The following is a 24780-nucleotide window of genomic DNA, read 5'->3' on the forward strand; positions in this document are numbered from 1 at the left end:
CATTGTCAAATCAATTGATTTTATTATCGATTTCAAAATTTAACTTTTTATTAATTAAAATTCGCCACAATTACTTAAATTGTAATTATAAAAAAATATCGCAATGCTCTAGTGCCGATATATATTTATTTATTTTTTTTGTTTTTTCAAATTTTTATGTCAAAAAACCAAATGTTATTGTCACTTGACAATTAATTTTATTTTAATTTGTCTTGATGTAGCAAATATCAAATTGAATTGATAACAATTATCCATAAGCTTCATAAAAGAACAACAATTTATTTTTATTTTATTTTTTTTCATTTTTGTCATGTGACAATAAATTATTGAATTTCAGTTTTTAAACTAAAACGAAATCACTCAAGACAATTTTAGTGGTTCACAGAACTTTAACTAAAAATTGTTCATTTAATTTTCGACTCTTCTTTTTTTTTATGGAGGGGATTTTATTAATTTTTCCAATATTATACAAATATAATGTGATTTTTAAAGCATCATAAAGATTTTTGAAAGATATTTCAAAAATACAAACAAAAATCTTTTTTTCTGCTTATTTAAAAAAATGTACATTGTATTAATATTGAGAAAAAAGAGAGAGAAAGAGAGAACAAAATTTTTTTTTTTTCCTATATAAGAAACGGAATGAGAACTTTAATTTCTCAAAAAAAGAAAAAAAAAGAGTCAGTAAAGATCTCATTTCTTTTCTCAAACGTACAAAATAGTTGTACGATTATAATATATATATATAAAAAAAAAATTTCGTTAAAAAAGAAAATAATTCCACTCGATTTTATTTTTGAAATTATTTTCTTCGCTTCGCTTTTTTTTTCGCCTATCCGATGTTAACAATCGCTTAAAAAAACATTTCACAACAATTCCGTGAAACGATTTCTTTTCTTTTTTACAAGAAAATTCCTTTTTCTTCACTTGGAATTTTTCTTCTTCACTACTAATTTTGAAAACAGTGTTTTTTTCAATCTTGTGAATTTTTATCATTTTTCAAAAAAAAAAAGGAAAATAAGAACCGAAAAAAGGGAAGGAAAAAATTCACTGTTTTCAAAAACTAGACCTATAAACGTCGCTAATCAACGATTATACAAATACTCCGTCACACTTTTTCTTTTTTTTTCCTTTTTTCATTTTGTTTTTTTTTTTCTAAAAAAAAAAAGAACCATTTATTTACTTTCGTGTTTTTTTTTTCGGCGCACAACTGCAACAATTCTCGAATTATTGTATATATTTTATATATAATTTGGACAGAGAAAAGTGAGAGTCGCTTTATCAAGAAAAATTGCGTGTGTGAAGTTCCAAAAAATTTGTCAAATAAAAAAAAAAAACGAAAAAAATTTCAAATATCAAAAAGTTTCTGTACAAAATATCAATTGATATTATAATCACCAAGGAACAATATTATGGACTTCACACAACACCTTGATAATAATTCGATGTATTTTGCGACTGATTTTTTTTTTTCACATACATACACGCACGCATACACACACATAAAAAATGCGTGAATTTTTTTTTTTATCTACATTGAAATTTTCTTATTTTCTTTTTTTTTTTTTACAATTTTACATTGAAAGAATTTTTTTTTTATCATTCAAATTTATTTCATCAGACATTTTTTTTCGTCATTTCACAAAAAAAAAAATTATTTCAATGTAAATTGAAATTTCACGTAGATTAAAAAAAAAATTGATTCACGCATTTTCTGCGTGATTTTTTTTTTTGTTATCTTTCAATCGTCAAAACTGCCATAGTGGAAAAAAATTTTTTTTTTCTTTCATCACGATAAATTTCTAAAGAAAAAAAAAAATAATATTTAAAAATTTATTTCTTTGAAAATAAATCGTTTGAAAGGCAGTCAAAACGAATGCGCCCAAAATAATAGAAAAAAATTTAAATAAAAATTTAATTTTACAGTTTGCAACAAGTAAATAAATTTATCATCACAAATTTTACTCTTATAATCAGACTCGTGACTTTTTATCATATTTTTTTTTCTTTTGTTTCAATATCACATCTAACATGGGGTTTGGGGTGAGGGTGTGTTTTTTCAATTCTTTTTTTTTTTTTTTTTTTTTTTTTTGATGAGAAAAAAAGAATCGAAAAAAATCCATAATAAAAAAATTATATATTTCGGAAGAGATCACACTTCATTTGAAGTAATTGACAAAAAAAAACCGGTAATCGATGTTAATAATAATAATAATAATTATAATAATAATACAATAATAATAATTATAATAATAGAGGCAAAAATTGCAGATAAAAGATCACAAGCTAGTTCATTTGTTGATTTTTTAGTTTCTAAGCCGTTAAACTTTTTTCTAAATTGGCTTTTATATATTTTTTTTTCACTAGATAAATAGAAATTTTTTAAAAAAGCTGTTAAAGAGTTTTTTTTTAAATACTGAAGAATAAAAAAAAGCCGATTGTACTTCTTTTCAATTAAATCATTTATCGGAAGAGAAAAAAAAAGAAACGCATAATTTAAAAAAAAAAAAAAAAATGAATCAATCTAAGACGCGAGGTTTTTATCTCATTGGAATTCATTTTTTTTTATATATATTCACTACTTCTTATAGAATGCATATAATAGTGAATTTAGTAAACCTCGCGAGAAAAAAGATGTTTTTTTTCTGGGGGGGAGGGTAGAGGGGGGGAACGGTTTATAATGCTCTCAGTATTTAAAAAAAAAAAAAAAATTTCATATACGGAAATTTTCTTTCTTTTTTTTTTTACCATCAATGGACCCGCCAAACATTCGCACAACAAACGCACCGATTTTGACACATACTTTTTTTTTTTTTTTTTTTGAAACATACCAAGAGTTCAATGAGATTTTTTTTTTTCTGCCAGTCTTCAACGTGTTTTTTTTTTTTAACTTGACATTTTGGCAAATTGACGAATAAAATTTGTGTAGCCAAAGAAAAAACACGTTTTAAAATTGTCGTTCTTTTTCTTTTTTTTTTCACGTGAATAAAAAAAAAGAAATATCTTTTGCCATTGATTTCTTGATATATTTCTCACAATCGCACACTAAATTTAATTTAACTTTAAATAATGATTAATATACCCAAAAGCATTGTAAACCGTTTGTTTTACTTCTTTTTTGTCGTATATAAATGAAGATTTCGTAAAGAAAAATGTCACTTTTTTTTTCTTCGATTACGAAATACTTGATTTTTGTTTTGTTTTGTTTAATTGTTTGTGTATTACGAAATTCTTTTCATAAATCTAGGTCACATATTCGGCTGGTGGTTTAATGAATATTGAAAAAAAAAAAAAAAAATTTTTTTTCTTTTCCATAAATTAATTGAAAATATTAAATATGCTAAAATTGCAAATTATATATATATATAGTTTTTAGCGCTTTTTTCATTTGGACAGTTTCTTAATTTTTTTGTTGTGAGATGTGCAAATAATGCAGGAAAAGAAAAAAAAAAATGCTTCTCAAAGGAATGGAGAAATTCTTTTTCAATCAATTAATTTCAAGTCATTTTTTTTTTTTTTTTGAAAACTTTTCGTTTTCAATGTTTTTTTGTTTTTTTTTTTTTGTTGAAGAGGGTTTCCTTTTCTTTTCAATCACACAATATTTCGATTTGAATATAATTTCTTTTTTTTTTCGTAATCATTAAAAAAAAAATTCTCAATTAATATGTGCGATTGTTTGTTTTGTTTTTAAGAAAAAGATTGTTTTCTTTCTTTTTTTTAAATAAAGAATTTCCCGATTTCTTACGAATACATTTTTGTTTGTTTACTATTTTACATCCACCAGCCAGATTATTTATAAAAATAATTGTATAAAACTGGTCAATTTTACAACATCTGACACTCAATCACAGTATGTATATATTTATATAAATATCAGTAAAAAATCCAATCACATTTTGAAAACTTAAAAAAGAAACGAAAAAAAAAATGTCTATTAAAAATGGAAAAAAAAAATTCTTTTTGAAAAAAAAAAAAAAACAATTTAGTGATTTGAATTTCAGAGTTGTATGACAGTAAAGAATTGAAACAAAATCAAGCCAAAATCGATTTAAAAAATAAAAAAAAAAAACGTTTATACATAAATCTCGAAAATAATAAATGTTATGGGTGTTTTTTTTTTTTAATTCTATACATTGAATATCGATTAACAGCAAGAGTTCTTTTTTCCTTTTTAAACCCATTTTTATGTTGTAAAATGAAAAAAAAAGAAAAGAAAACCGTTTAGAATGAGATAGAATCGGTATAAAAATCTGCTGTTTGAAAATGACAATATATGAAATGTTTGTATATACATTTTCGGCAGAATGAGATGAAAATTCTTATTTTTTGCGTGCTACTTTTTTTTTTTAGATAATGGCTTGACTTTGAATTAGCATTATGTACACTTAAAGATATTTTTTTTTTTTGTTTTATATACAAAGAATGACTCGCACTGGCACTCAAATCACTTCATTCACTGAGTTTACCGAGCGCTTAGCGAATGATTATTTCATGCTCAGTATACCATTATTTACAAGTAAACCATTTGTTTTTTGTCCATATATAAGTCTCGAGGATAATTATTGTGTTTGTTTTTTTTTCATCATCATCATAGTTTCTTCGCGTGCAAACATGTTTATCTAAATGTTTGTATAGCACTGTTCCTTATCTCACTTCTACTTACTATTATTATTTTTTTCCCATAATACACTTTCAATGCACATTTTTTTGTAAATAAATCTTCATCAGACTTAAGTAACTTGAAACTTTTCACACTTGTTTATTTATTTTTTTTTTTAATCATCATCTAAATTTTTCCAAGTTCAAGTTTCAATATCACTTTCGCTTCTTCTTCTTCTTCTTCTTGACCAAAAAAAAAAAAAAAAAAAAAAATCACACACACTTTGAAACTTTTTTCCTTCGTTTTCTTTTCTTCATCTTCTTATTCTTCATGTCTCTTTGAGCGATAATAAAAAGCGATTTTATTTTTATTATGGAAACTACTTCGACACATTACCCTCTTCCAAACTATTATTGTCTTCTGGCCGCGAGACGTATAAACTGGGATCGATCACTTTTGGAATCGGTTTAATTTCAGTGCCAAGTTCTTGTTCAATACGATGAAGATTGAAACGATCCTCATATGTGATTAGATTAATTGCAATACCTAAATGGCCGAACCTTCCTGAACGACCGATACGATGCAGATATGTCTCTGCCATTTTTGGGAAATCAAAATTGATCACAACATTCACTGCTTGCACGTCAATTCCTCGTGTGAATAGATCACTGCAAACCTATAATAAAAAAAATAAGAAAAGAAAAAAAAAACAAAATTACATTAGAATTTTTTACTATCAGGCATTGGATGGATTTTAAGATGAGCCAAAAGTTTTCAACGTTCAAATGAATAAAATATTTTTTTCAATCTATAAATTATTAAAAATTTTAATGTCAATGTTAAATAAAACAATAAATTAAACTAATATTAAATTAATAACTTCTTTTTAGATATTTAAAACAATAATTTTTGATAAAATTCGTATTTAAAGAAGTTACAAAAAAAATTTTGTTCATTTGAAAGTTCAAAACTTTTGGCTCATGACTTTAAGATACAAAAGAAATTGTTTTAGTCGATTTACAATCCTAAAAAAAAGTCGAAAAAGTCGATTTTTTATTTCTAATAAATTTAATTAGTTAATAAATATTTTATTTCTAATAACTATTTTGATTAAATATTGAATTAACCCCCCCCCCCCCCCCCTATGGTTAGACTCGAGGTAACTCGGGGTGACCAAATGTATTATATCTCGTCAATAAAAAAAAAAAAAAAACACGGTTTGTCATGATCCTAATTGGAAATTGAAGATCTAGACATTTCAGAAACACAGGTATGTAAGAAGATTTTAAATTAAAATAAATTTTTGCAAATTTGAATAGCTGTAGATTTTTTAATTTTTTACACCAATTGAATTTGTCAAAGTTTTACGTTCGAGAAGTTGGCAACTATATTTTATTTTTTCAAAAAAGCTATTTTTGTGCTAAATTGTGCTGCAAAAATTTTTTTGAAAAAATTAAAAATAGGGGTCAAAATTTGAAAAAAAAAAAACAGATTTAGACTCAAAAATGATAAATTTTTATTCCAATCAAATCATTCTGCAAGTTATAATGTAATACCAATAAAATCTACAAAAAAAAGATTTAAAAAAAAATTTTTGTTTCAAAAAAAAAGGAAATTTTAATAATCAAAATTAAAATTTTTAATTCTAAAATGGGAAAATATCAAAATTTTTCAAAATCAATTTTTGTGCTGTATTCTGCACGACTAGTACAAAAATAAGCTAAAAGAAACATTTTTGAAAAATTGTTTAAATTCCAAAGAAATTGCAATTTTACTACTCAAAATTAACATTTTTAACCCTAAAATGGGCAAATATCAAAATTTTTGAAAACCAATTTTTGTGCTGTATTCTGCACGACTAGCACAAAAATAATTCCTAAAAATATTTTAGAAAAAAAAAAAATGTATAAATTCCAAAGAAATTACAATTTTATTATTCAAAAATATAATTTTCATCCCTAAAATGGGCAAATATCAAAATTTTCAAAAATCAATTTTTGTGCTTTATTTATTATTTATAATAATTCTTTTTTGCTTTAAGCTTACATAAAAAAAAACACAACTAAAATTGAACTTCAAAAATTTTGACATTTGTCCATTTTTGGCTTAAAAATATTGTTTTCGAGTAATAAAATTACTATTTCTTTGAAATTTACACAATTTTTCTAAAATGTTTTTGGTGTTTATTTTTGTGCTAGTCGAGAAGAATTCAGCACAAAAATTAATTTATAAAAATTTTGATCTTTGACCATCTTAGAGTTACATTTTTTAATTTTGAGTAATAAAATTGCTATTCCTTTTAAATTTTTCCAAAATGTTTTTACAGATTTTTTTTTGTGCTAGTCGTGCAGAATATAGCACAAAAATTGATTTACAAAAATTTTAGTATTTGCCCATTTTAGGATTGAAAATGTCATTTTTGAGTAGTAAAATTGCAATTTCTTTGGAATTTAAACAATTTTTCAAAAATGTTTTTTTAGCTTTTTTTGTAGGGATTTTAATTAATAAATTTTCGTTTTTATGAAAAAAAATTTTTTTTTTAAATCTTTTTTGTAGATTTTATTGGTTTTACATGATAACTTGCAGAATGATTTGATTGGAATAAAAATTAATTATAAATTTTGAGACTAAAACTGTTTTTCCCAAATTTTGACCCCTATTTTTAATTAAAAATAATTAAATAATAATAATAATTAAATTAGCACAAAAATTGCTTTTTTGAAAAAATAAAATGGCGTTCCCAACTTCTCGGACGTCAAAGTTTTTAATTAAAACTTTTTTTAATGGCCTAAATTTCAAAAAAAAATTTTTTTAATAATTTTAAAAACTTGAATTTTAGAAGAGAAACCAACGTAGTTTAAATTATTTTTAAATTTTTCTAAATTTAGGCAATAATTAAATTTTACAGAATTTTTAATTAAAAAATGTTTTAAATAATTTATTTTTTTTTGTTTGAAGAATTTGATGGAAATTATTGGTTAAAATTATTATTAATTATTAAATTATTAAGTTTAGGTATTTAAAAATACTTGAATTTCATGTGATTTTGATTTGAAATTATTGGTAATTTTATTTGCTGTAATTGTTTTCTTTAAAAATTTCAAAGAATTATTGAATTTTTAAAAATATTTAATTGAAAAGTATTTTTAGATATGTAATTGAATTTTTGAAGATTTTTTTTTAGAATAATTGAAAATAATTAAATTAGCCAAGAATTTGGTTTAAAAAATTGTCTTTTATTGACTTAAAAAAATATTTCTTTAGTTAGTAATTAATTTTTTTTATTGAAATAATTTTCGTTGAAAAAAAAAAATTAATTCACGGAATCCATTAAAATTTCATAATAAAATTTATTGTTTTTTTCCGGTTTAAAAAAAAATTCAAGGTTTTCTAAATTAAAAATTTTACAGTAACAGACAAATAAATTCCAAATAATTACCTATTAAAAAAAAAAAATAATCATCTTGTTATACATCGTATGAAAATAAAAAAAAAAATTATATGTAAAAATGTATTACATAAAAATTTACATCAAATAATCTTCAAATAATAAATAAGTTTATTATTTGGTCTAAATTTTTTTATATATTATAATAATAAAAATTCAAAAACTTGAACTCTCTATACCTAAAGTAAAAATGTTTTTTTTTTTCTAAAAATAGTAAAATTTGCTTCAAATTAAAAACAAATTTTCATTCAAAAATGTTCAACAAATTAACGAAATAGAAATTGAACATAAACAATGTTTACAAATTATTTTTTCAAAATAAAAACACTTCAGTGAAGTTCACTAAGTTTATGATCAATGATTGAAAAAAAAATATATTTTTTAACTCGAAAAATAATAATTTTTTGACTACAAATATTTCTTCTAAAAATTATTGCTCGAAGAGCATTGCGGAAATTTTTTTTTTAAATTATAATAATTTGCATAGAAAATTATTTAATTTATATTCAAAGTAAAATCAGAAGATTCTTCTATTTTGAAATGAATGAGTTTTAAAAATTCATAGTTTTTTCAAGGCATAACTCAATTAACATCATTTCCCCATTTTTCAGTTTTTTTTTTTTTTTTTTTTTTATTAATTATTTATTTAGATCTATTAATTTGTAGGTAATAATATTAAACATTTAAAATTTGTTTAAGAAAATATTTGAAATGAGTTTTTTTAGAGCGGGAAGAAAACATCGTCAAATAGTAAAGAATGAAAAAATAATAAATAGTTGCTTACCAAATTTCGGCACAGCCCTGCGCGAAAATCGTGGAAAACGCGGTTACGATGAGCCTGAGCCATTTTTGCGTGGATATAATAACAACAATATCCTAAATCCGTAATTTTCTTTGCCAGTAATTCCACGCGCTGTGTCGTATTACAGAATATTATACTCTGATTTATTTGCAGCTATAAAAATAAACAAACAAATATTTATTATTTAATATTAATAATAATCTATAAATAATTATTACTAATTTTTATTATTAAACATCGAATTAACAAAATTCATTTTAAAAAAATTAAGTTTTTGTTGTTTTCAAAAATTTTGTAATTTTAAAAATATTTTACATACTTTGTAAATTATTGTTTTATCCTAAATGTTTATCACTGTGTATTTAAAAAAAAAAAAAGTTTTAACCATTTCAAAATATTTCTCTTCTTTTATTATAATAGATATTTTCGTTTTTTTTTTTTTTTTTAGATTTTCGATGCCATGTTTAATAATATTTCTGAAGATAATTTTGAAAAATGCTATTTGAAATTGAATTCTTTTTTATTAATAGAAAAATTTATTTGAAAAGTAATAATAAAAATAAACAAACCTTGGAAAATAACGTGTTAAGGCAGTGAACTTTCTGTCTTTCCTGTACAAAAGCATAATATTGTGTCACACCCTTTAGAGTCAGCTCTTCCATCAAATTGATCTCATATGGATCTCTCAAGTGTTTTTCCATGAATTGCTTCACAGTCAGAGGAAATGTGGCTGAATACAGCAATATTTGACGTCTCTGCGGTAATCTGAAAATAAATTTATAAAATATCATAAATATAAAAAAAAACAATTTTTCAAAATAAATTTTCTCAATTGAAAAATTTTTTTTCTTCAGCAATGCAAAAAAGTAATATTTTAAATTTCTCTTATTTTGTATTCTAAAAATAAAAAATACATATAATAATAGTTATATACTCTCCTTACCCCAATAAAATTTCAAAGATAAATAAAAAATATTAAAAATTGTAACACGAATATTCGAATTCGGAAATTTAATTTATATTTAAATTAATTATAATAATAAATTTTTTCTTTTAAATTATGTACACACTGAAAAAAGGGTTTGATATTGATAACCAAACGTTTAGTTGGTATTTAAGCAACCAAATTTTTTTTTGTTGAATCAACAAAATTTTGGTTGTTCAAATCAAACTTTAGTTAGGACAACAAAAATCCTTTTTTTCTAATTTTGGTTGTGTCTGATTGAGACAATTAAAATTTTGTTGATTCAACAAAAAAATTTTGGTTGCTTAAATACCAACAAAACGTTTGCTTGTCAATACCATACCCTTTTTACAGTGGCAAATATAATAAAAACACACCTCGAGATCACGTGATCCAACATTCCTTTAAAGTCTTGAGACAGAAGTTTGTCAGCTTCGTCTAACACGAGAATCTTGCAGTGCTCCATATTTGCGACATTCTGATCGATGAGATCAAGAATTCTACCTGGTGTGGCTATGATAACTTGCACTGTTTCAAAAAAAAAAAAGAGCAAATTAATAAAATTTATGAGATCAAGATTTTCAAGAGAAAAAAAAAGAGTGAGAGACAACGCTAGTTAATTTATAAAAGTATTCTCTCGTTAGAATAACAATAATAATAATAATGTGTGTGTATACCTTTCTGATAAATCCTCATGATATCATCACGCAAGTTTGTTCCACCAGTGGTAACCATCACTTTAATCTCCAAGTGCTTTGCAAGCTCGATCAATATTTGTGAAGTCTGTAATGCCAACTCTCTGGTGGGCACAATTACTAACGCCTGTATCACATCTCTCTTTGAGTCAACCTTTAGACGAAACACACAAAAAAGAAAATCGAAAATCATTCATCATCAAAAATTAATAAACCTTTTTTTTTTTTTAATTACAAATACTGTAAATCGGGGCTATTATGGTACACCAGGAGCTATTATGGTATACACTAGTTTTTAACTTGTAAAATATTCATTTCGAAATGTTAAAATTTTTACACGTAACTATAATTTTGTCACATTTAGTAAATTTATTTAGTAAATTCGGTTTTAGAAATCAGAAAAAAAATTTATGACGAATAAATTTTGTTGGAAATTGGAAAATTCTGTACAAAGCTGAAGTACGCAACGTTTAAGATAAACGATTTTTTAAAATGAAAAATTCTATAATTTTTTGCCTAAATAATATTTTTTTGTATTTTTCATTAATCAACAAATTATATATATAAAAAAAAAATACTTTTTAGGCAAAAAATTATAGAATTTTTCATTTTAAAAAATTATTTCTTTAAAAATCATTCATCATAAACGTTACGTACTTCAGCTTCATAATTCTGTGAAAATCTATATCAATTATAAAAATTCATAAAGGTTAGTTTCAGAAATATTTAAGATACATGTTAAAAATTTAGTTATAAAAATATATACTCGATGGGCAAACTTTTTATTAAGTATTTTAGGAGAAAAGTGTCTTAAAACTTTTTAAAACTTATTTACAGAATACGTAATTTAAAGTTTCCATACAATTTAAATCAAAGATTTTTCCAAAAATATTGTTTTTAATTTGTCAAATAATGAGAAATTGAAATTTTAATTAAATTATAAATTCATTCATTTTATATATTAAATTACTAAATTATAATAAAATCAAGAAAACTCGAAAAAAAAATGAAATCAAAATAAAAGAATATTAAAATTGAAAAATTTTATTTAAAGAAAATAAAGATTTAGGTTTAAAAAAAAAAATTCTTAAAAAAAAGAAAAAAAAAAACTTTTTTTCTCACCTGTTCGAGAACAGGAATAGAATATGCTCCAGTTTTGCCTGTTCCGTTTTTGGCACGCGCCAATATGTCTTTGCCGGAGAGTGCAATGGGAATGCTCGCTTCTTGAATTGGAGAAGGCTTTTCCCAGCCTTTTTCAAAAATTCCCATCAACAATTCTCGTTTCAGGCAAAACTCCTCGAACTCGTTGCCACGTGTGTCTGTTACATCCTACAAAAATTCAATCATTTAATTAAATTTATTTAAAAAAAAGAAAACAATTTTATTTTAACAAATTAAACCAAAAAGAGAAAAAAAACACAATTTTGTTGAAAAATAAATTAAAGATTAATAAATTGCAGAATATTTACAAATTTGTTCTTTCAAATTAAAAAAAAAATTGTTTTCTTACAAATTTTATGTTTTTTTTCTAGAATCAACAACTTTTTTTAAAAAAAAACTAAAAAATTCAATTATAATAAACTACAATTAATTTTCTTTGCAATTTAATTATTTTTACATTCAATGATTCTATTTTAATTTTTTTTTTTTTTAATTTAAAATTATTATATTGGAAAAAAAGAAAAACTTGTATAAAAAATTTAATTTTTTATTTGAAAGAATAATGTAAATATATTTTTCATGTTTATTTTATAATTCTTTAATTTATGGGTAAATACTTTTACGGGCAATATTTTTATTTCGCTCGTAAATTACAAATAAATAAATATATATTTTTTTTAATATTAATAACAAAATGAAAATAAAAATCTTTTTCGTACTTTAACAAATTTCATTACAAGACTTATTCGAAAATTCGGTTTTATATCAATTTTGAATACAAAAAAAAAAAAAATTCCATTTAATAAACAATTTGTTACATGAAACATTTGTCCATTAATTAAAAATTTCATCAACTAAAGAAAGTGTCGGAAAAAAATAAAGTAGAAATTTTGTTATATAAAATAAACTTTGTTCAAAATAAAAATTCTAATTTGTGAAAATTCAATTCAATTTTTTTTCTCTATAAACTTTATAAAATTTTGTTTAAAAATACAAATTCAATCTTATAACATTTTAATCAATGGAAATTTTTTACTAAATAATTTTAAAGGATATTCTTTCTTCTCGACTTTAATCAACAATCCATATTTATTTTTTGATAAACATAAATTTTTAGTTTCAATTTAATAATATATAATATAAATTTAATTAATAAAAACATTTTAATTAAATAATAATTTGATTAATAATTAAATAAATTTTCGAATTTCAGTATAATTATTTTTCATAATTATTAAAATAGAAACAAATTTAAAAAAAAAATGAAACAAAAACAATATTTTTTGAATAGCTTACACTTGTTTTTATTCGTGCATCCTTCGGTGGGATTTTTAGCTTGGCTTTCCAACCTGCATCATCCATTTTTGCTAGATCTGTTTTTGGACCCAAACCAGAATTTAGCATGTGATTGGAATTCATATGTGTTTCGGTCATCATCTTGGAAAATATTTAAGTGCTTCTAACGTCCTGCATCAACATAAATAAAAAACAATTTTTTTTTTATAATCTCTCTTGCATTTCCATTGTTCCAAATATAGAAATTAGATTAAATGCTCCGATAAAACTTGGCGCTTTCTTTCAAAAAGGCTTCATTGACTTTTGTTTTTTTTTTTCTTTCTCACTCAACAAACAAAAAAAAAAAACCACTCATTATTTTATCCAAATAAAGTGGGGAAAAATAATTATAAATTAAAAAGATAATACGCCTAAACAAATTATAAATGAGAATTTAATTGAAAAAATTTCACCATTCAAAAAAAAAAATAAATAAAGAAATTTTTCTTATTTAATTTTATTAAACGAAAATTAAAAATTACAACCTAAATTTTTTAAAATGTTAAAAAAGAATCTTTTCTGGAAATTTTATTTTCTCAAATTTAAAAAAAAAAAAATGTTAAAATTTTTAAAGCTATCTATTTTTTTCAAAGAAAATTTTGCATTGTTTTAAATAGTTGAAAATTAAATGACTCATTTAACTTTAGACAAAATTTTCGCCTAAAATTTTATTGTACACGTGAAGGGAAAATATTTCAAAATCATTAAATTAAAATTGAAAATAGTAGCTACAATAACAAAAAGAAATAAAGAGAGATAGATACCTAACACGAGGCAAAGTTTTTATGTTTGGGTCTTCAATGTAAACATCAAAGTACACAATTAAATAGAAAAACTTCTAAATCGACAAATAAACCTTTTATTTCTTAAATAAGAATTTCTCCTCATTTTTATATCAATTTTGCATCATTAAAATTTTTCATCGATACATAACAAAAAAAAAAAGAAAAATAAATTCAACGATAATTTTAGTGTCTAAAGTTCAATACAAAAAAAGTAAAATGAGATAAAAAAAAGATTAGGTTTTTTTTTTCCTTCAAAATTTGAGATTTAAAACTATTCAAAAGCATTTGGAAAATAAACAAGATAAAAATTAAATAAACACCTAGAAATTGCTTGGGAGTGGAAAAAAAAACTAGTAAATTAATTGAAGAGAAAATTTTCTCTTTAACTTTCAATTAGAAACGAAAAGAAACCAAATGTCATTACTTTAACAAAAAAAAAGCCATACTCTTGTGAACATCCGTATGGTTATCAGGATACTAGTGGAAATTCAAAAAGAACATAATTTATACAAATTTACTCTGTATAACCTTAAAAAAAAAGTAAGACAAAAAAACAAAACAATTAGTGAAAACTAATTTTCCCTTACAAAAAGAAAAAAAAACTCCAAAATCTTAATTCTCGTCGAATAATAACGTAACGGTCGTTCGAAACGAAAGCTATACAGCATAAACTGGTTTCTTCTTAAGATGGGGGATGAGCATTTTTCAAAGGTGAAAAAAAATGCGATAGACAAAATTGTCAAAAAAACGACAACAAAAATAATTTCATTTTCAATGTTAATTAATGAAAAAACAACTCAGAAAACTTATATATCTTACCTTAAAACGGATGGATGTCGATGCTGTTCGAAGCACTCGATTAGGAAACAACAAGCCAAAATGGCCGTTCCAATGTCAAGTCTAGAAATCTTGCAACACGGTATAAAGTTGCAGAGATGTATATAACCCCCGTCGAAAGCACTTATGGTTTTTTTTTTTTTTTTTGTCTCTTTTCTGTTATTTTCGTTCGGGAAATATTTCACGTAATTTATTTTTTTATCGATTATCAATTTTATCGTCCTTTTTTCAAAAGAAATATAAGTTTTTTTTTTTTTTTGCAAATTAACGCACTGCGTCAAATGCGAGAATATTTTGTTAACTGTCGACAAGGCGGCGAACAAGAATATACACGGCTTCTGTCATGGGCAAAGAAATCATAAAGACTGGAACGTGGAAATTGGAATTGTCGCCACCATTTGGATGACCAATGATGACCTGCTCCCCCACTCTTCAAGCATTTAAAACAAAGATGCGCAAATGTTTCATCACAAATTACAGGTAATAAATTTTAATTTCTATAAATTATTTATAAAGATTAATTGTATTAATATTTTAAAAATGAAATAATCACAAAAATTGTGTTTGTTAATGATGTTATTTTTTAAATGTTGATTTTGAATTTCTTTGATGAAATTTTGAGGGTTATGTTCGTGTGTGATGACAGATTTTTCTGACAAAGCGAAACATGGAAAATAAACTGAGGCGGGATATTTGAAATAATTAACATTGTTGAGAGAAAAATATATTTTTCATTTGTTTATTTTCTTTATAATTTTTTTTTTTTAATGGAAAAATATTTCAAATAATCAATATTTTTCCATTTCTTTTTACAATATATTTAGGTATAACTATTTTACTATTTTTTTTATTTATATTCTATTTTAATATTATATCATGTGAGAAAAATTATTTTATTTTATAATATTATAGGTTAAATTTGACTAGTACTTTTTTTTATTCTACAAGTTTAATATTTTTCTTATAAAACTATTTTTGAATTACTTTAATTGTTAATAAACTAAATTTAATTTTATAAATTTTTTTTTTCTCGAGATCCAGTTGCTCAATTTAAAAAATAACTAAATAAATAATTATAAATAAAAAAACGATTTAACATTTGAAAATTTCATTTTTTAATTTTATATAATATGTTTGAGAAATTTTCTCCTATTTCTTTTTAATAAATATTTATAACTATTTTATTATATTTTTTTTTAATTTGTTAATTATAAATATTTCAACAAAATATAATTTTTATTTTAAATAAATAAATAAATAAATAAATAATTTTTTTTCATTTATTATTTATTAAATTTTTACATTTTGTTAAAATTCTACGAATTTTGTAATATTTATTTACATGAATGACTTATCAAATTTTTTTATAAGATAAAATTTTTTTTTTTACTTATATAATGATTTATATCATATTTATTTAAATAAAAATGAATTTTTTTCTCTTAAAATTGCTATTTTGAATTTTAATTTTTAATTAATAAGAATAACAATAATAATAATAATAATAATAATAGTAAATAAGTAGAGGGAAGATAAAAATAATATTTAAAATCATATTATACATTTGCAGGAATCGTCTTTGATAAATCGCTATACAACAAAAAATTAATGTTTTACAAATTTAATTTTTAATAAACATAATATATTACTGATTATTTCGTTTTTGGGATATTTTATATTTACGACATGCTTCTGGACAATGACGTTCTAAATAACGACGTTGAGAAAATGCTTTTAAACAAATTCCACATTTCCATTCCCATTGATGATGATTTCTTGTTCTTTGATGGGCTCTCAGATTTGATCTATAAATTATTATTATTCAATTAAAATTAAATTTTACATAAAGTACCGTAATTTTTTATATTTCAAATTAAATCACAGAAAATTTAAATTTAAATTAACATTTATAACGTTTATGATCAACGATTCAAAAATTCTATATTTTTATTCGAAAAAATAATTAATTTTTTGCCTAGAAATTTTTCCTTTAAAAATTTGTTGATCATAAAAAATTGAAAAAATTATATTAGACAAAAATGTTTATAATAATTTACAAAGATATAATTTCTTCTAAATTTTGTTGATCATAAATATTAATATACATTCGATTAATTATTTTTTTTTTTAAATGATATCATGAAAAAATAGTTTAGATAGTTTTAAATAATGTAGGGGAAATTTATTTTTGAGTTAGTCTTTTTTAAAAAAAAATTTTTTTTTGATGTCAAATCTTGAGAATTATTTTAACTAAAAAATTCATTAAAATTTTTATCTCAATAAATAAACTCAATTGTCATAGTAAATTTTTTTTTATATAAATCTATATAAAAAATACAAAATTTCTTGATTTCATTTTAAAAATTTTATAAAAAATTTGAATTCGATTATTTTACATAAATCAAACTTTGAAAATCTTTCAAGAAAAAAGAAAATTAGAATTTTTTTTTAAATATATATTTTACTGAATTCATATTTGTAATTTTGTCTAAGAATTACTATAATTAATAATAATAATTATAATAATAATAATAATAATAATAATAATAATTATTATTATTATTATTATTATTATTATAAAATATTCATAAACTTATTAAATTTATTAATAATTAAAAAATTCGATTTTTAACTATTTTTGTTTATAATATAATGTGTGTTTTTTTTTTTTAGAGTTTAAAATCGATCCAAGGCCTGTTATTTAAAATTAAATAAAATAATTAAAATAAATATATTTTATTATTATTAATTATTTGAATATTTAAAATGAGAAAAAATTGTAAAATATTTTGAAAAAAATTTCATAACTCACCGATCAGCAAATGATTTATTGCAAACGGGACATTCAAATGGTCGTTCACCAGTGTGAAGTCGCAAATGTCCTTTTAATACCCAAGGACGATCGAAACTTTTATTACAAAATGGACAACAATGCATAACTTTATTTCGTTTCCAATTTGACTGATCACTTTCATTAATTATTGTCGTTTTTTCCATTAATTTTTCCTTTGACTGTAAACATTGACTATCTAATGATAATGTTTCTTCAATTTGAATTTCATTACAATTTTCAGAAATTTCAATTAATTCATCATAATCTTGTAATTGTAAAACATTCATCGATATCTCCGATTCATTTTGTTGTTTTTTTTTCATTTCCAAAATAGTGGAAATTTTTTCTCTTTCAATAATTTTATCCGATGGATAATTAATAATAATATTATTATTATTATTATTATTAAATAATAATTCATGGGAATTTTTTTTCTCAGTCTCAAATTTATCACAATAAATTTCAAAATTATTTTGTGTCACGACATTTGGAGATTCAGATGAATTTGATGAATTTGAATCATTTTGCGAGTCATCCGATATATCGTCAGGATCATTTGGCGATGATTCGTCTGTTATTTCGAGATCGTTTTGAGACTCGTCGGAAATTTCAGGATCACTTGGATTGGAATTATCGTCATTATCATTATCATTATCATCATCAGATAGAGAAATTGTTGATTCGAAATTATTCTCGTCTTGTTTAGCAATAAGACACAATCCAAGCTCCTCGGGAACTTCTGAATTGCAAAGCATTTCATCATTGTCTTTGAATCCATATCTTGTAACAATTGACAATTTCGAACAATTCCATAGAGTTGGAAATTTTTTGTAATTATTATTTTTGATTATTTTCTTTTTTCTTGTACTCGTCACAGGCGCAATCCACGCGATACTCGAATTTAAATCTGAAATTTTTTTTGTTTTTTTAAATTTATTATTTTTTATTACAAATACAAAAAGGTATTTTTTAATTAATTTTCAATATTTTTATTTCGGAAAAATTGGAAAAATATTGATTTTTAATTATTTTAGTTACTTATTTGTTTAGTTGGAATTTTTAGAAAATGAAAATAAAAAAATAAAAAATATTCAGATTTAATCAATTTTCTTTTATGATTTAGGTTTACGATTATTTAAAAAATTTTCTAATTATAACAGAAGAGAATAATAATTTTTTTTTTTCATGACAAAAGTAAAAAAGGAAGTTAAAATGAAAATATAAAGTTAAGCAAAGAATTGAAATTTTGAGAGAAAATCAAAACGATATCGTAAAATAAACGTAGAAATTAATATTAATTAATTATTACAATAATTTTAGAGTATATAAATAAAATAAATGATTAATATTCGTTTATTAAAAAAATTTTTTTTTTTTATTAAATTATCCATCTAATTTAAATAATAGAAGTAAATAAAAAAAAATTATTAACGCACAATAAAAAATTTGTCACATAAATAAAAAAATGTTATTCTATAATTAAAAAATTCAAATTTTTGACACAAAGAATTGAAGAAATATCATCAATAAAAAATAAAAAATTTTTATTGCTATCATCCTAATTTTTTTTATAAAATTAAAAAAAAAATTTCTTCTTTAAAAATAAAAATTTCAATGATAAATAAAGATATTTAAAAATATTCTTAATATTTCAGAAATATGGAAAACAACAAACTTTCTCGATTCAAAAAGACGAATATTTTTCAATTACTCATGTTCAAGGATGAAAGAAAAGAAATTAAATTCAAACAATTATGATATGAGAAGATAAATTGTAAAGAGAGTGGACATTTTTTTTCTTTTTAAACTGTGTTCAACACTATTGAGGATAACAACTTGTCAAGTATGTATATGTGAAATCTATATTCGATTTTTATTATGATATTAATTACCTTCTTCATTTTTGTTGATTCGATTATAACGTAATAGACATTTTATTAAACAACGTGGCATTTCGATTGGAATAATGAAAAAAAAAACAGCAACTCACATTTAACAGAAAAATAAAATTGCAAATAATTTTACATGTTAAAAAAGAGAACAGTGAAAGAAAGCATATAAAATCACTATCACTACTACTGTGGCCATAAGCGACAGTCAATTGTTTTTCACATGACGCTGCAAGCGCAAAACAAATGGGAGTTAATTTTTTAAATCACATATAAAAACCGCCCGGCAGATAAAAAGGTGTTTTTTCATTATTATACTTCTTATTATTATTATTATTATTTTTTTTATTTGCAATATTTTTTATTCAGACAATTGGTGAAAAATTTTAATCGATTTATTTAATTTTTTTTTATATTATTCAATGAACAATATTTTTTCTTTTTTTTTTTACTTTCATCAGGCTTCGAAGTGACACACTTTTTTATTTTTTTGATACTTTTTTTACTACTATTTTTGGCCAAAAGTCACTAAATGCTACTTTTTTCAAAAAATAATTTTAAAAAATGACAGAATTCAAGAATTTTAAATTTTAGCGAATTTTTTGATTCCTGAAAGCTTGCCAAGTTGATAATTTATTATTGGCCGCGTAAACTACTATATAATAATTTTTTTTACACGAATTTTCATTTTTCAAAATAGCATTTAACATAATTTCTTTTTAAACGACCTTTTACTGAATAGAATTTTTAATTTGTCAAATTTTTTTTTTGATAGATTTTTTATTTTACAAAATTTCTCTTTACTCAACCGTTGTTTTTTTTTTTTTTTAATAATTCTAATTTAACCAAAATTCAGACAATAATTTAATTTTAGAGTATTTTGAATTGAAAAATGTTTTAAATAAATTGAAATGCCTAGATCTTGATTAAAGTCAATAGAAATAATTATTTTAACCGAAAATTTGAATTAAAATTTTTAATAATAATTGAATTTCAGATTTTGAATTAAAATTTTTATAAATTAGAATTACTGAAAATTATTAACAAAGTTTCAAACAGTCATTGAATTTTAGAGAATTTTTAATTAAAAAAAATGTTTTATTTAATTGAATTTTTGAATAATTGGATAAAATTTATTGAAATTATTAATTTAGCAAAGAATTTTAGTTACAAATTTTAAAAATAATTGAATTTTGAAAGAGTTCGAGTTAAGATTTTTAGAAATAATTGAATTTTTGGAGATTTTTAATTAAAATTGTTTGTTTTAAAATACTAAATATTTTATATTAGTTTCTGATTCCAAGTTCTAGTATTTAGAAATTCAAATTACTTAAAATTCTACTTAATGAGAATTTAAATAAATTAAAAATAGGTTAAATTAGAATTAGTTCAAGAAACAATTTGGGTAAAGAGAAATTTTGTAAAATAAAAATTCTGTCAAATAAAAATTCGGTACTTTGAAAATTCTGTTGAGTAAACATTTGTTTAAAAATAATTCTGTATTAAATGCTTTTTTTGTAAAATAAAAATTTATGTGAAAAATCTTTTTTATGGAATAATCATAAGCTCCTGCCGTTGTGCTAAAAACAAAAAGTTAATCGAAATTTAACAATAGATAGTTTTTTTTAAATAATCAGGAGAAAAATGATGTTAATTTTATTCCTCAGAATTTTTCTTTCAATTTTTTTAGACAAGAAAATATATTCACTTTAACGTCAAACTTAGAAAACTAAATTTACTTCATTCTAAAGATGCCGTTTTTTTAATACTTTTTTTCAATTTTGGGGATACTTTTTTTTAAAAATGGTATTTTTTCATACTTTTCTTAGTCTCTTACTAACGCTTCGAAGCCTGTATCATGCAATTAAAAAAAAATAATAGGTAATTTAAATTAAAAAATAAAATAAATACAATTGTATTGTTCAGTTTTTTCTACTAATTAATTTCTTAATTGAATAATTTTTTTTTAATTTTGAAAATTAAAAAAATAATTCCTAAAATGTGTTTTTTTATTATTACACTTTATTATTATTTTGTTTGCAATATTTTTTATTTAATCGATTAAAGAAAAATTGTGATCAATTTATTAATTTATTTAATTATTTATATTATTGAATCATATTTCCTTTTTTCTAGTTTTCATTTTCATATAAGTAAAAAAAAAAGTGTAATTTCAATTAAAAAAGTAAAAAAATACAATTGTATTGTTCATTGATTTTTGAATTGAATCATTAATTTCTATTTTTATTTTAAAAAATTATAATTTTTTATTTTCAGAGATTGAAAAAAATCAAATAAAAAAAATATAAAATACAATTTTATTAACTATTTTAATTTAATTGTTTTTATTTTATTTTAGGTATACGTTTATTTATATTCTTAATTGATTTATCTTTTCAAACTTTTAATTTTCCTCAATTATTTATTTAAAATACATGTAAAAGGAATTACAAAAACTGTAGCTTTTTGTATAAAAATTGTAAATTCTAAATAATAATTTAAATACAATTCTGGTTAATTACAATATAATTTTTATAAAGTTAAGTTAATAAATCAAACAAATAATTATGACAATAATTTTAGTTTGTATTTTTTAAATTTATTTATGCAATTTCGGTTTAAAATTTGTTTAATTATTATTAGTATTATTTATTAATTAAATAATTAAAATATTTGTGTTTTTTTTTCATTTAATAATAATAATTGAAAAATAATTTTTTCCAAGATATTATATAAATAAATAATATTATTATATTACATCACACAACACGTAATATAATGAAATTATTTTTTTTATAAAACTAATTTTACTTTTTGCTTTAAAATTTACAGATTTTTCAAAATATAATCCATGGAATAATAGAAATAATAAAGAAATAAAGGAAGTATACGATCCTCATTGATAAATGACAATGACAACAATTTAATATTACAAACAAAGATGAAACTTATATCAAGTTTGTGTTATCATTTACAAATTTGTGAAAATTTTCTATGATTCTCTTCATTCGTAAGTTTTATTTACCCGTTATTATATTATTCGTTTAAGATTATTGATGAACCAATTTCTACTATTTTATAAGATATTTCATATGTGAGCAATATTGTTTTTATTTACAATAGATATACACGATTTATTTTTAATTTAATAATTTACTCGATCATTTAAATAGTAGATTTTTACATTTTTTTTATCTCAAACAATTTATTTTCTTTTAAAAATTTTTTTTTCCATTTAGACTTTTTTTTTGAAAAAAAAAGAAAACTTCTTTCAAAAGCAACTAAATTATCTGGTTTTTCCAGAAATTTTGATTGATTTTATTTAATAATTTTGTTAATTAAATTTTTTTGTTCATCACATTTTTATTTATAAAAGTAAAAAAAATATGATATTACCTAGTCATATATATTTTTAATAATTTTTATTTATATCTAATAACAGTGTAAAAATTTATTAATAATTAATTTATTTATTTAATAATTATATGTAATAATAGCAATTTAACGTTGTTTTTTTTTACAAATTATTTATTTACTAATAATAATTGAAATTTTCAATTATGTTGAAATTTAAACAAATATTTTTTATATTTACCGATTGTGAAAATATTTATTAAATGAATATTATGTTTGAATTTCTTGTTTAAATTTTATGATCGTGTATTATAAATTGTGAACAACCTGATATGATTGCTCCCTAGCACTTAATAAATTGTATAAGTAGATTTAGTTGTTATCAGTAGGGCTCTTTCACATCGTCTGATTGATAGAATACTCTTCCCATCCAACAGACATCGTGAAGTTTTTTTTTCAACTATAACTTAACGGCTTTTTTTAAATTATTATAATACTAAATAAATTACAATAAATTGATCACAAAAAATCTCCATGAGGAAGCACAAAAAAAAATACAAAAAATTTATACTTCAACTTAGTAGCAGTTTTTATTTATTTATTTATTTTTTAATATAAATTTTTGATATTTTAAAATTCAGATAACTTAAATTTTATAGATAAATATTTAGTATTTAACTAATTTTTTTTTATCTTAGTTTATTAATTTAGAAAATTTTAAATTATAAAATTTAATTTATTTTCAGATTATGTATCGAGTGCTTTTTTTGTTATTGCCTTTCAGCGTAATAACTTTACCTACTGTTAGTAAATATTTGTGTGTGATATATCCAAAAAGATATTTTCTTTGCAATAATGAAAAATGTCTATTTTTTACTGCAAAATGTAATGGTTACAATGACTGTGGTGATAATTCCGATGAAGATAATTGTGAAGAGTTCAAGGTTTGTCTTTTTATTATAAAAAATTATTCATATTAACCTTTTTAGAAAAAAGAAATTTCTTAATTGTTTTGAATTATTTTATTATTTTTATTTTTACATATATAAACAGAAATAAAATAAATAATTAGGTACATATAAAAATAAATATAAGAAAAAAAAATTTTATTTCTTCCATTTTAAAATTTCGTCTTGTGCAGCTTCATTCAAAGAAAAATTAAAAAATAACTTTAAATTAATTTTGTGCTAAAATATTTGATTTTCTTCTTGATTGGTGACAAATAAAACGATAAATATTTAAATTTTTTAATTTGAAAAATAATCTTTGAAAGAATGATATTTTTCTAGACTGTTATATATAGATCGGAAAAAACCTCAGCTTTCGTTTGCAATTATTTATTTAAAAAAAAAAAACGGACCGATTTCAGTGAAAATAGCAAATTTATGTTTAATTATAATTAAATTAAATTTCTATAATTATAGAAAATGAAGATCAAAATTCAAAAATTTTTAAAAACAAAATTCACCATTGGAAAGAGCATGAAAAAACCTTCAAAAAACATACCTGCCAAAATTTTTTTTATTGTATTTATAGACATCAAAAATTCAAATAGTAGAAAAAATTTTTTGGGAATATTTTACTATCAGGTAGGATAACAATTTCCCTAAGTTTTACTTTTTTTCCAGAAATCAATTTTTTAACTCAGAACATTACATGTAAAATGCCTCCTATAATACACGATTATAAAAACAATTGAATATTATAAGAAAGTCAATCGTCCTCAATTGTAAGAACACGATTAAAAAATACGATTGCGGGGACAATAGACATTTCTATAGAAGGGAATAATTAAATAAATATATTTTTAAAAAATTTTAATTTAATAGCACTTGTAATTTTTTAATTTGACAAATTTTAAAAAATCTAAATCCAACTTGAACATTTTTTTTAAAGCTTTAAAATTAAATTATAATTATAAATTTTTTTATTTTAAATTCAAATGTCTTCAATGATGAATTATTCACTTTATTTTAATATTGAATTTGCAAATATTAATTTCCTAATATTATCTGCTGACAAAAAGTTGTAAAAAAAAATTTTATTTATTTTTTTTTTTTTAAAGTTCTTCTATCTG

The 24780-nt window shown here is 21.4% G+C and overlaps 3 protein-coding genes across 9 annotated transcripts in view; 1 reads left to right on the plus strand and 2 right to left on the minus strand.

Moving 5' to 3' along the window:
* Nucleotides 1–281: 281 nt before the first annotated feature.
* LOC127289336 (ATP-dependent RNA helicase me31b) lies at nucleotides 282–14951 on the minus strand. The gene is made up of 8 exons (XM_051317209.1): nucleotides 14610–14951; nucleotides 12967–13137; nucleotides 11632–11838; nucleotides 10492–10663; nucleotides 10192–10342; nucleotides 9420–9615; nucleotides 8833–9003; nucleotides 282–5276 (listed from the first exon to the last, which is right to left on the minus strand). The coding sequence occupies exons 2-8, from the start codon at nucleotides 13105–13107 to the stop codon at nucleotides 4980–4982; spliced, it is 1335 nt and encodes a 444-aa protein (XP_051173166.1). The 5' UTR covers nucleotides 13108–13137; nucleotides 14610–14951; the 3' UTR covers nucleotides 282–4979.
* A 43-nt stretch (nucleotides 14952–14994) lies between these two features.
* Nucleotides 14995–24780, plus strand: part of LOC127289330 (vitellogenin receptor-like) — a 77505-nt gene continuing 67719 nt past the window's right edge. For 3 of the 5 annotated variants that reach the window (XM_051317191.1, XM_051317194.1, XM_051317195.1), the window contains exons 1-4: nucleotides 14995–15107; nucleotides 19116–19303; nucleotides 22182–22359; nucleotides 23450–23647. In XM_051317191.1, the coding sequence (XP_051173148.1) occupies nucleotides 23453–23647 (195 nt within the window). In that variant the 5' untranslated portion in view covers nucleotides 14995–15107; nucleotides 19116–19303; nucleotides 22182–22359; nucleotides 23450–23452. The other 2 variants (XM_051317193.1, XM_051317192.1) reach the window with 2 other exon arrangements.
* Nucleotides 15945–23111, minus strand: LOC127289337 (zinc finger and SCAN domain-containing protein 31-like). 3 transcript variants are annotated; one of them, XM_051317210.1, is made up of 3 exons: nucleotides 19353–19574; nucleotides 17440–18367; nucleotides 15945–16432 (listed from the first exon to the last, which is right to left on the minus strand). In XM_051317210.1, exons 1-3 carry the CDS (start codon nucleotides 19411–19413, stop codon nucleotides 16273–16275), a joined length of 1149 nt encoding a protein of 382 aa, XP_051173167.1. In that variant the 5' UTR covers nucleotides 19414–19574; the 3' UTR covers nucleotides 15945–16272. The 3 variants fall into 3 exon arrangements, with proteins under 3 accessions (XP_051173167.1, XP_051173170.1, XP_051173168.1); XM_051317213.1 differs by lacking the exon at nucleotides 19353–19574 and adding an exon at nucleotides 22945–23094 and having other exon boundaries at nucleotides 15947–16432; XM_051317211.1 differs by lacking the exon at nucleotides 19353–19574 and adding an exon at nucleotides 23031–23111 and having other exon boundaries at nucleotides 15948–16432.

This window comes from Leptopilina boulardi, unplaced genomic scaffold (assembly GCF_019393585.1).
Source record: "Leptopilina boulardi isolate dan_hultmark-lab unplaced genomic scaffold, ZJU_Lbou_2.1 LbouV2_405, whole genome shotgun sequence".
Lineage (NCBI taxonomy): Eukaryota > Metazoa > Arthropoda > Insecta > Hymenoptera > Figitidae > Leptopilina > Leptopilina boulardi.